At 35.1% G+C, this 12,274-nt stretch overlaps 2 protein-coding genes and 1 non-coding gene across 3 annotated transcripts; 2 read left to right on the top strand and 1 right to left on the bottom strand.

Moving 5' to 3' along the window:
• Positions 1-924: 924 nt before the first annotated feature.
• Positions 925-996, bottom strand: TRNAT-UGU (transfer RNA threonine (anticodon UGU)). Its single transcript has one exon. It is a non-coding gene; the product is annotated as a tRNA-Thr (tRNA).
• Positions 997-1,560: 564 nt separating this feature from the next.
• On the top strand, positions 1,561-5,857 carry LOC104902549 (prefoldin subunit 5). The gene is made up of 4 exons (XM_010690355.4): positions 1,561-1,830; positions 1,902-2,005; positions 3,323-3,400; positions 5,543-5,857. Exons 1-4 carry the CDS (start codon positions 1,629-1,631, stop codon positions 5,624-5,626), a joined length of 468 nt encoding a protein of 155 aa, XP_010688657.1. The 5' UTR covers positions 1,561-1,628; the 3' UTR covers positions 5,627-5,857.
• A 1,639-nt stretch (positions 5,858-7,496) lies between these two features.
• Positions 7,497-11,650, top strand: LOC104902548 (uncharacterized). The gene is made up of 2 exons (XM_010690354.4): positions 7,497-8,803; positions 11,363-11,650. The coding sequence occupies exons 1-2, from the start codon at positions 7,632-7,634 to the stop codon at positions 11,367-11,369; spliced, it is 1,179 nt and encodes a 392-aa protein (XP_010688656.2). The 5' UTR covers positions 7,497-7,631; the 3' UTR covers positions 11,370-11,650.
• The last annotated feature ends 624 nt before the right edge of the window (positions 11,651-12,274 follow it).

The following is a 12,274-nucleotide window of genomic DNA, read 5'->3' as shown; positions in this document are numbered from 1 at the left end:
TCTTACCGATGCCATATCCTCATGAACTTTCCACCAGCCCACTCCCAAAAATCAGATATCTAGTTGGGCCTAGCCCAATTAATCAGCAATCTGCATAAGCTAGGTCCACGTCCAAAATTAAATACGGAGTTTGAGGATGTTCGAGGGGAAGGATAAGGTCATTACAATTTAGACCAACATGACAATATTACTCCAATTCAAGAAGGTTTTGAAGACCAAAAATATAGATTCAATAAAAAATATTCAAATACAACTTAGAAGTACTTTGAAATTTTTTGATGTCTCCAAGATTCAGGTCGAGTTCTCATATTTTAAAATTAAACTAAAAATATATCAAATCTTGTAATTAAAATTATAATATTTATAAGTAAAAGTATTGAGTCAAACTGTTTTATCAAAAAATTATCATTAATTGGCCCAACCACAACAATTAAAATCCAAGTAGGACTCCCTTCTCATGTTACTCTCCTTAAATTTCACCACTCCTTCTATGCGCTCCTACTCCCAAATACTCTAAGCAACACTCATGATATTATCAATACCGTTTAGGGTATAAGTTGGCGAAACATTTATGAATTCCTTAAAACTTTCTAATATATTAACAAGTTATTACCTAAATACATATTGATCGACAAATATTTCTAAAAAAAATTCATATATTGTAAAATCTTATTTATTTATTTGGAATAATATATGGTTAAATGGATGGTTAAATGAATCTACATAATCAATAAGTAGCCTTTTAATACATAGGTTAGATTAACGCCAAAGAAATTCCGACACGACAGGAAAACTGGATCAGGTTAATGTCAAAACTTTTTGACACAATGGTAACGGCTCTAATACAAACATTAAATACATTCAATAAAATATAACATATTGGCCTTTACAACAAAAATGCAAATCAACATGTAAAATAAAAAATGCCCCCATGCAGGATCGAACTACAGACCTTCAGTTTACAAGACTGACGCTCTACCACTGAGCTATAGGGGCACTTTTTATTTTCAAATTCTACTTCACCCAATTAATTTATTTCATAAAACGCTTTCAATCAACAACAAAAGGAGAATAAAGAAGAATGAGAAAGAGGATAAAAAAGTTGGAAAATTTGTGAAAATAATTTTGTAAATACAAGTTTTTGCCACCTTTTAAAAAAATATTTTAAAAATATATTTTTTAAGGAACAACCTTAACTCATTTTTTTTTATATTGACGAAGTATTTTGCAGCTTCAATTCACTAAAACCCTACATGACTAGGCATATAATCCACATTTCTTATGTTTCAACCCCATTTTCCTTTATATATGTTAAATTCAATGTCGGAAAATATTTGGTCAATATCGAAAAATGGATAAAAACGAGATGCAGGTCACGTATCCTCCACATGTTTGATTTTAAAGAGTCAACATTAAAAAATGCTTGATCAATGCCCCGAAAAAATACAAAATTATTTCTCGCAAAATATTTTTTCTTAAAATCTTATTTTATCATATTTTTTTATTTTCTTCTCAAGATCTTATTTTACCATATTTTTTTAAAAACGTTGTTTATGGTAAAAGCTTATATGGTTCTTTTGGACAAATTTTCCAAAAAAAGGAAGTAAGGTTGCAGAAAAGAGAAGAAAATGGCGAACAAAGGTGGAGGAGGAGCATTAGTACGAGCAGCAGAGATGGAGAAGATGAGCGTAGAACAACTAAAAATGGTGAAAGAACAATCAGATCTTGAACTCAACCTTCTTCAAGATAGTCTTTCTAATATTCGTACTGCTACTACCAGACTCGAACTCGCGTCGTCTGCTCTTCAGGATCTCTCTCTTCGCCCTAAAGGTACTCTTTCTCTTTCTCTCTCCTCTTTCAAATTCAAATTTAATTTGATTATTTGTCAATGAATCTATCAGGGAAGGAGATGCTTGTGCCTCTTACGGCGTCGCTTTACGTCCCTGGAACTCTCGATGATGCCGATAAAGTTCTTGTTGATGTCGGAACTGGTTATTTTGTTGAGGTTTTTCTCTCTCCTTTGACTTTATATTGACTTGTTTACGTCGCTTCTCATTGTGCCTGTGATATAGAGCTAGGTTTTTTGAGAAAAATGATAATTCATCTCCAAGTGACCCCGAATTAATACATACACACATCCGTAAGATGATAACCATATGCACGATGAACATGAAATACTAGATTATGAACATAAAGACTAATATCGATGAACATGTAGCAACAGAGATGTACATATGTTCATTTCTTGTTAGTCATATACATGTGTTCATTTGGCTTGTTATCCATGTACATTTGGCTTGTTAGCCATGTACATATGTGCACCGTAGTTTTATGTACAAGTGTCTGCACCATCTAGGGATTGCTAAGTGACATTTAAAATATTACTGATATTAAGTCGTAGGGGTTAATGTTAAGTTGTAACTTTTTCGTATACAGGTTTTTTCCGTTGAAATTAATACTTTCAACTTAGACAGTAAACTTCAATTATTTACTATGTCTATGATGTTAGTTTGATGGATGATTATGTATTTTCACATATGAAGTTAAAACATTCTTTATGATCAAATGATGTGTAGTTTAGGAGGAGTAAATTGTTAATCTTCTAGACTAGATAAACATGGCAAGTATATCCAAATGACATTTTTTAGTGAAAACAAAGTCAATGTGCAATCGAAGAGATTGTATATAAAATCTATAAAGTTGTATTCTCTTATAACAAAAAAAAAAACTTTGAATTGATAAAGGTTATAGATGTATAAATTTTTTAGTGCTGAAAATGAATTTATAGATGTTAAATATACAATTGAAGCATTGAGATATGTTTTGGTTGGCTAATCTAGAAGATTAGTTAGGGATTCTCTTGTAGTTTAATGACCATGTATTTTCTTGATCTTCTGGAAAGAGCGTTTCTTTCAGCTTTGATTGGAGTTTCTTCCATTGTAAAGAATGCAATTTGACTGAATTCTTAGTCCTACCCTTCTGATACTGTCAGTGGCTTAAACCGATGCCTTGCCGTTATTGCATAAATGGGAGTATTGAAGTTCCTTAAAGCCAAAGGCTTTTCAGATTTTTGACAGTTTGCATCCTTTTGGCATGTCAATTGCACACTTGTGTTCGTATCTTTTTTTGTGTTGGGGAGGGATGGGGGATTTGGGATATGTTGTTTCTCTCTATTATGTGTGCTTGTTTATTGTGGAAAGAAGGTGCCATTATTTGTAGTCTTGTATCTCCTTATTAAACATCGATGTGTGCATTTTCATTTCTCAAACAAGAAACAACTTTCAATTTGGTTTGAAATTCTTCTGGTTTGCATATGTATCAGAAAACAATGTTGGAAGGCAAGGACTACTGTCAGCGTAAAATCAACCTTCTCAAGTCTAATCATGAGCAACTTGTTGAGGTACTTATAAGTTATAATGATCATTTCCTGTGTTCCTCAACTGTGAAGTGTTAAATTATTTGTTTAGGCTGATGGAATGATAACCACGCTGCTACAATTCCTGGTTGTGAAAGGTGTAGCTTGCTGTTTTGATGTATAATTTTTAACATCTTCATCATACAAGTAGACCTTTTTTTCCTTCAATAATTAGAGTGTGGGTAGTTAACTAGTTATGTTACATAATACAGGATCAACATGTGGTATGTATAACTTGAGTTTATAAATGATATTTCTACTAGCTTTTTTGACCTCCATTCTGTAATTGACATATGATGGTGATGTGGATAATTGTTGATGTTGCCTTTTGCACTGGAGTCCTGTCAACTATTGAGATGGACAAGTTCTTCAGAGACCATTTGGTGCCCAGTTCACTTTAATAGTTCTGACTTTTTAAGAATCGGAAAGCCTGATCATTGGTGAAGATTACTTTTCCAAAAAAAATTGGAAGAGGGATTTCCATCAATGAGGAGAAGTCATTATGTACATAGCTTCTGAATATGTCTATTTTCCTTGGGATGTCTTATTTATAATGAAGCACATTTACATTCAGGCACTGGTTAAGTAAAGACAATATGCCCTAGAAGGCAGAGCAGCAGTTCTAGGTGCTTTTTGGTAGTCCTGATGAAAGATCATATATTCATGGACTCATTGGACTGTGTGGTCAATGATGTGAGTCTGTGACTGTTACTTTGGGTAGCAACCTACCTGAGTAAGGCAAAATTTTTGGCTTAAATGGGTTTTGTTGTCTCTGTTGATCTTGTAGGAAAACGTGTATAATTGAGGGGTCCAAGATTTACCTGGTTTTCTTATTTGAAATCTGATGCTTTTTACTAGATTTTTGAATGAGGAGCTAACTAATCCTATATAGAGAGAGTTGCTATATCCTGAAGAATTCCTAATAAGGGGACTTTTGGCTGTAATTCTTTTTCTTTTGTCTTTGGATGGGATATTGACGGAAATTGTGATACAAAATGAAGTTAACAAATAACATTTATATTATGTGGGGAGAAAAATTGAACTTTCATAGACACTCATTAGTCATTACCTATCTCACCTGTGCTCTCTTGCCATGAATTTGGTTCACATTTACCATTATTTAGTGCTTCCAAGTCCTTAAGGCTAACTATGTGGACGACTTATCTTAGATGCTAATACCCGGTTACTAAAAAGTGTTCGACACTTTGACCTCACAAATTTTGTGATACACCCCTCCACCACTAGGAATTGCAAGCAATTTTAGAGATTCTGCTTTATTGTGCAGCAGGGGATTGCTCAGATCAGGAGGGAAGATGTTTTAAGCTATTCTAGAGTGTTTCACTGTTTCTTGGTAAATATACAGTAGTACAGGGTTGAAAGTTTCTCTAGGTTTTGTTTTTGAACAATTTTTCATGTTCTCTCTTTGTCCCGAATTGTGACGTGCTGTAACATGATTTTTTTTTTCAATGAAGTTAATGTTCGAATTGCACCGAAATTAATGTTGCAAAACGTCTCCTAGCCAGACCTCTCTGATTTTCTTGTTCGGCATGATATGTTGGTGTATATGTTGCAATACTTTGACCTACATTTTAATTAATGGAAGATAACATCATTAAGCAATAGTAAATTGTTGTTCGGCATGAGATGCTAGCTGTTTGTGTATATGTTGCAAGACTTTGACCTACATTTTAATTAATGGAAGCTAACATCGTTAAGCGATAGTATGACGGAAAGAGATTTATAGTACTATAGAGTTTATTACACAGTAGGAGAAAGTTTACCTATTATCTTAACAATGAATTTTTCCTTAGCCCTCCTAGAAAGATTATTCCCTCCTCGAGTATGACTTACGAGCGCATGAACTACTTTTGCAAATCGAGCATTACAACCTAAATCGATGCTGGTGCACTCTTTAGTTTAGTTTCACTTTTGGCTGTATCTGACTTACTTTGCATCTTGTTTTGTCTAATTCAACTGACTGCTGCCTACTCCCTCATATTATTCAATGGTCTTGTAATCCTGCGGTGTCGTACAATTTCAAATGACGCATAGGAAGAGTCGTCGGGCATAACTTCGTAATAAGTCAGTTGTAGCTAATCACATTTTGTATTGTATGACAAAATGCAGGTTGCATCAAAGAAGAAAGTTATAGCCGATGAAGCTGGAGTTGTATTACAGGCCAAGTTAAAGCAGCTAGCATCAGCCTCATGAGAATTTACTTGAAACACTAGTTTTGCAATTCTGGATTATGTCTTTTCAAATCATAATTTCCAATTTGTTTGTACTTGTACATCTAGCTCTCCCCTTTCTGCTAGAATCTTGCAACCATTTGGAGTAGTTTGTGTCGCGCGATTTCTAGTAACAATGATTTTGAGGAGTTTTTAGTAGTTACTCATATAGGGGATCCTCCATATATAAAACTCAAAAAAAAATTCTCGTGTAGCTTTTGCTTATAGACTATAAGTCTATTAGCTTTATGTTTGTATGCAATATGCTTATGGCTTTTTTTTTTTTAAACGAACCCAAAGGGAACTAATATATTAGATCATTAGAAGCCAAACACACAATAGAGTCCGGGAACATATCCTCACAACAATGTTTGCCAACCTCTATAGGTTGGAGGTTATCCATCTACAATAGGTGGGTAGATATTCAAAAATAAAAAATAAAAACTTCTATAAGTTGGAAGTGAGCTAACTCATGAGCGACTTTGTTCCTCGACCTCTTAATAAAATATCACATAGCAGACTCAACGAAATGACTAAAACTATAATATCTTCTAAAATCATGTGAAAATCACTTGGTTCCATCTCTCCTTTTTGTAAAGCTTGGACAACCCATAAACAATCACTTTCAATAACCACTCTAGATAACCCCATCTCCTTGACAACAATGATACCTTCATGGATCGCTTTCGCTTCAACAACATGGGTTTCCCATTTTGCAGTAGATTGGATAATAGCACAACACACAAACTCTCCATTCTGATTTCGGCCAACCACGCTCAACGCCTCAACCTGAGCCATACTCACCGAACTTCCCCGCATCAATGTTCAATTTGAACCAGTCCGAATTAGGTGGGTGCGGGGTTCCAACATAGGATGCTCGTCACTCAGCAACTATGGCCTCTCGACACACCTTCCCCACATATGTAGCAATAACATCAGCACTCGCCCACTCACGTTCGATCACGGCTTTGCACCTTGCCCCCCAATGGCCTAACAAACAGTTAAAAATGAACTCACCTAATCCTTCTACAACATGCTAAAACAGTGCTTCCACCAATCCACCACCTTTGATCATTCCCTCGCCCATGCAATATGCATATCTTAGTTAAGTTGGTCACTTATATTGTAATTGAGATTTGGTTTTCTTTTCAATTTACACACCGTTACTTTTTCTATTTTTGGTAATATGCCTCATCTATTATGTATAAACAACCTGCTTAATAAACAAAAAAAAATAATATAATCGTATTTTTATCTCTATTATGTATAAAGAATTCTATACTTCCTCCATTCTTTTATTATTGCAACATTTCCCTTATTTCTAAGTTTAATATTAATCATAACATTACTAAATTTGACTACGTTTTGTCTCTATCTCTCTTCTAATCACATGAATCCCTTTTTTCATCTCTTTCATCTCCTTAAAAAAATGTGCAACCCCTATAATCTATATGTTGCAATTACTAAAGAACGCAAGAAGTATGATTTATGAACTGTAAATAGCGTCAGGTTTAAGTCTTTAAAACGCATCTCTATTCTATATGGGAAGTGGGGTAGGACACCAAAATATTAGAAATCCCATTTTACCCTCATAACATCCCTATTCTAACTACTTACTTTAATGAAAAAATAAAAAATAAAACTACCTAATTAATTTTTAAAAAAAATATTACAAAAAGAAAACCATCAACAATTCAAATATTCCTAATTTATTAGAAATAATTAATAATTAATTTAATTTTCTTCATCTCCTAAAAGAAATTAATTTTCTATGTATCTTCGCACGCATCGCGTGCATATAAAAACTAGTAGTATACATATAAGGCTAATACGGTATTACTCCTATAATTCTCCTCCCCTCCTCTTTGTCCAATCTTTCATTTACACTCCTCAAACAAAAGAGATTCTTTGTCTTTGTCACTTTCACCTTCACTTTATACAAACACCAAAACAATTCTCAATTCTCCCTTCCTCTCTTTGATCAAACCATGGAACCACCACCACCACCACCACACCACCACCATGACAGCACCACCACATCAACCACCGACTCAACCACCCAACCACCATCAAACTGCTGCAAATGCGGTGCACCCACCTCCTTACCACCACCACCACCATCAAACTCCATCCCATCTTACCTCCCTATTCGTTACCCCGCCATCAACCTTCCCCCTGAAACCGCCTCACGTACTCAACAATCAATCATACTCACACCAGTCCCTCAACCTCTACCCATTCCCCCTCTTTCCCCTCCTTTCCATTTCATTCCCCCAATCAAACGCATCTCCACCCCTTCCCACGCTTCTCACTTCGTTGATTCCCTTTCCTCCGGTAAACCTTTCCTTGGTTTCATCGCTTCTCTTTCTCATTCCATCCATGGTATCAAAATCTCTGACTCTTGCTTTCTATCTCATACCCTTTCCCAAATCATTTCTATTCTCGACACTTTAATCTCTTGGGTTGATGAAATTCCACCTGCTTCTCAATCTGCTAGGTATGGGAATCCCTCTTTTAGGGTATGGCATGATAGAATGACTCAAAATGCAGATTCTTTTATACACAACATAATCCTTGATTCACATGATGAATTGAAGGATTCTGTGGTAGAGTTAACACCCTATTTTACTGATAGTTTTGGGAACCCGTCTCGTATTGATTATGGGACGGGACACGAAACGAATTTCGCTGCTTGGTTGTATTGTTTAGCTAGATTGGGGTTGATTAAAGAGGAGGATTATCAAGGAGTTGTTATTAGGGTTTTTGTTAAGTATTTAGATTTGATGAGGAAATTGCAGATTGTTTATTGTCTTGAACCTGCTGGTTCTCATGGTGTTTGGGGTCTTGATGATTATCATTTCTTGCCTTTTGTTTTTGGGTCTGCTCAACTTATTGATCATAAGTATATGAAACCTAAGTCTATACATAATGATGATATTCTTGAGAATTTTTCTCATGAGTATATGTATTTGTCTTGTATTGCTTTTATTAAGAAGGTTAAGAAAGGTCCATTTGCTGAGCATTCTCCTATGTTGGATGATATTAGTGGGGTGCCTAATTGGAATAAGGTTAATAGTGGTATGCTTAAGATGTACCGAGCTGAGGTTCTTCTTAAGGTCCCCGTCGTTCAGCATTTCCTTTTTGGCTCCATCATACCATGGTATGTTGTTTCTTTCTTGCTTATTGTTTGTTGTTGATGGATTCTCTTTCTTTATTGTGTTTATGTTTATGTAAGTAGGTTGTTGTGTTATATGATTATCTATTAGAGATAAGTAGATAAGTGTGCAACTTCAGTGGGTGATTGGATTTGGCTATTTTACTAATGAATGACTTGTAAACCAAGGATTTTGGGTGATTTGTCCTTTTGTAATATAAGATGGGATTCTCAAAATGTACTTATTATGCTTAAAAATCAAAATCAAGATGATTAAATTTGAATCATTTTCCAAGATAGAATGGTGGATCATAATAGAGAAAACCCATTTATTTGATGGAATTCTAGAAGGTTTGAATCAGGCTCAAGTTAAGCACATGCCAAAACTAATTATGATGCTTGACTGAAAAGGACAATATTGTAGCTAGGATGGAGAAAGGTTTTCCGTCTTTTTGGAGGGTTATGACTGGTTAGTAACTGATGGGTGTGATGTGCTGGTGGTAGTTGATGGAATTTGAGGCGAAATGGTTTTTGTTATGTTCACTCTGCAGAAGCTAGTAGTGAATGTTTGAACCTTGGAGATAGATATACTATAAAGAACAATGGATATATATACATCGCTCAATTGACTAATTTCCTGAGTAGCTCATGCCGAAGAAATGGATGGAGCCTTTACTTGTTGCTGTGTTTTGTGGAGAAAATGGATGGATATAGTTTAGATTTTAAGTGTGCCTTTTGCAGTTCTAGAGACAAGCTAAGAGCTTTTTTGTAATTGTCTTGGGTACTTGGGTAAGACTACATACATCTAAATCCTCCTTATATGACATGTATAAGGCGTTGGTATCCGGAGTATGGTATGGTATGCAAATTGGGATCACATCGTTCTTTTTTAGAAATGACAAAAAGTAGCACAAAATCAAACACTAGGTTACAGAAGCCAAAGTAGTAGATACTTGAAATACTTTAGGAGTTTTCGTTGATGTTGTCAGAATGTGTAGTTGGTAGGAGCTATGCCCTTTTTTTCGAAAATGCAAAATGTGGTTCTTATATTATGGTTTACTTCCACCTTCAGATGTCTTTGGAACCTTGATATGGATAGATATGTGATGAGAATACCTCTTGTTTCCTAATGTTGCGTTGCCTATGACCTTGAAATGGGATCGTGATGTTCACTCGGCAGAAACTACCAGCAAAGATTAGAACTTTGGGAGAATACTCTGGAGTCTGGAGAACAATTGAAAAGCATCTCTAATTTTCTTGAATAGCTTGTGCCAAATTATGGATAAGGCTACATGTATCTAAGTCTTCCCTCCATCGCATTATAGGACTCCGTAGAATGGTATGGTATGCGAATCTGGAATCAGATAATCGGCTAGAAATGACAAAAACTAGCGCCCAATCAAGCACTTGATTAGAGAAGGCAAAATAGTTGATACTTGAAAGTCTTTGGAAGTTCTCGTATATGTTGTAAAAATGATTAGTTTGTAGGAACTATGACCTTTGTTCTATTCAGCATATATATACTTGATTTGCTCATAATTTGCATGATGGGTGTAATTGTTTTCTTCCACCTTCATATATTATTGGAACCTTGATATGTATTGATATGTGATGAGAATATTTGTTGTTTCCTAATGTTGCATTGACTTTAACCTTTCACGTGTTGTTTGCTGGAGCCTAAAATTAGTTGTGATGTCCTCTAGAGCTACAGGCTGCTGTCACTTCAAACTGCTCATACTTGCTTATGAAAAGTACACCTTTTTTTAACTGAGTTCTAATTTCACCCATGTGCTTGAGTCTTATCATGAATGTTTGGCATTAAAGACGAGAGTTTCTTTTAACTGAGTTGGAACTTCATCTTCTACCTTATGACCCAGAGTGTGGGGTAGACTTGTAATTACCAAAAGTATCCCCAGAGGGACTCAATCCATAAAACATACTTATATGATATATCCTTATTAGATTTTTGTAGGGATTTCATATTGTACATAAAACACATTTGCATCCAATATGGCTTTTGCTGTTCCACTTTCTGGGAACCATCTAAACATTATAGTGAGTGATAACAGGAGCATCTTAGATATGCCCATAATCTTCTTCTTGCCGCCTTTCATTCTAATTTGTAGAATTACTGCTATTAAACCTCATCCTTAGTAAGATAATGCTTGTGCTTGAGACAAATAGGTAGTTAAGGAATAAATTTGATTATTGCTTTGAGTCAATTAGATTTTGTTCCCATCATCTCTAAAAGTGCTCAGGTGTATATAGAACTTGTGTAATGCACCTGCCCGAGACATCTGGATCAAAAAATTGTAATCTTCTTCTTTATCTTGGCGTCTATTGTCAACGCATGGCATTTTATGTATTCCTTGTTGGAAGTCTCGTGTATATTTTGTGATTATTATTACTCTTCATGAGAATGGTAAGGTAATACTCTCGGAGTAACATTCTATGTAATTCTCTACAACATAGAAGTTTCCGAGTTTTAGACAGCTCCACTCCTTTTGCAGATACATCATGTTACTATTTCTTTAGCTTTAATGTTTGTTTTTCTTGTTTGTTCAGGGAGTGAGATGTCATACCTGTTTGATTTAGACCTTCACCAAGAAGACATACGGCCTGCCAATGTTAACATCAGAGTGACTAGCTTGATTGGAATGGAGAATAATGCTTTGGTAGTGTGTATTCTCTACGTTTAGCTGTTATTCCAACATTTTGTAGTTTGTACATGCATATTGATGCTCTTGTGAGCTTGTTATCCTCAGGTAAACTTGTAACTAATGTTTGGTGACTAAAAATAATGACTTTTTGTGTGACAATTAATGCCTTAGTGGTTGAATTTACTATTTTTCAGCCCCGTGTTTGCAGTTCTGGAACATCTTATATTAGTAGTTTGTAGTTGTATACACAGATTTCGAGTCAAAATATATATAAGACAAGAGACAAAGAAATTATATTTCAATAATGTATTGAGTATAAATCTCTGTAAACAGTTTATAATAAAAATAAACCAAGTCTCCTGATTTTGTTCCGTAACTTGAGAGTGACACGTGTTGGTTCGACGTGGAGCTGAATGTAGACTGATGTGTTGTCAACGTCAACCTGAAGTTTGAGTGTGGGATGACGTTTTGTCAACGTCAATCTGATTTTGAGTTTTGTTTGAGTATATTCGAATGAGGGCTGACAAAAACTTGAATTCGAATATGTTTGAGTGTATCTGAACAGTCGGCAGGGATTTGATGCGCTTATTGACTATTTGCAGAGAGAATTCCAAGAGAAATTTATGAGCTCTTGAGAATAATAATTTTCCGATCCCCTCAATTGAGAGATGTGGGGTCTATTTATAGGGAATGGAGATTTCTTCATGGACTTGGTAGTTTATGAAAGTCTTTTTTACCTTTGTTATTCGACCATCTTATTTGGACCATAATATTGAGTAGCCTAAATAGTTGACAACCCAAATTATAATTGTTGGGT

The sequence above is a fragment of the Beta vulgaris genome, chromosome 9 (genome assembly GCF_026745355.1).
Source record: "Beta vulgaris subsp. vulgaris cultivar EL10 chromosome 9, EL10.2, whole genome shotgun sequence".
NCBI classification, from domain to species: Eukaryota; Viridiplantae; Streptophyta; class Magnoliopsida; order Caryophyllales; family Amaranthaceae; genus Beta; species Beta vulgaris.
This window is presented reverse-complemented; position numbering and strand designations above follow the sequence as displayed.

What these genes read in the sequence shown, in the direction of transcription:
- LOC104902549 (XM_010690355.4), top strand. Translation starts at nt 1,629, where the DNA reads ATGGCGAACAAAGGTGGAGGAGGAGCATTAGTACGAGCAGCAGAGATG. An exon ending in TCTCTCTCTTCGCCCTAAAG is followed by an intron (nt 1,831 to 1,901) that starts GTACTCTTTCTC and finishes TGAATCTATCAG; the next exon opens with GGAAGGAGATGCTTGTGCCT. An exon ending in ATCATGAGCAACTTGTTGAG is followed by an intron (nt 3,401 to 5,542) that starts GTACTTATAAGT and finishes GACAAAATGCAG; the next exon opens with GTTGCATCAAAGAAGAAAGT.
- LOC104902548 (XM_010690354.4), top strand. Translation starts at nt 7,632, where the DNA reads ATGGAACCACCACCACCACCACCACACCACCACCATGACAGCACCACC.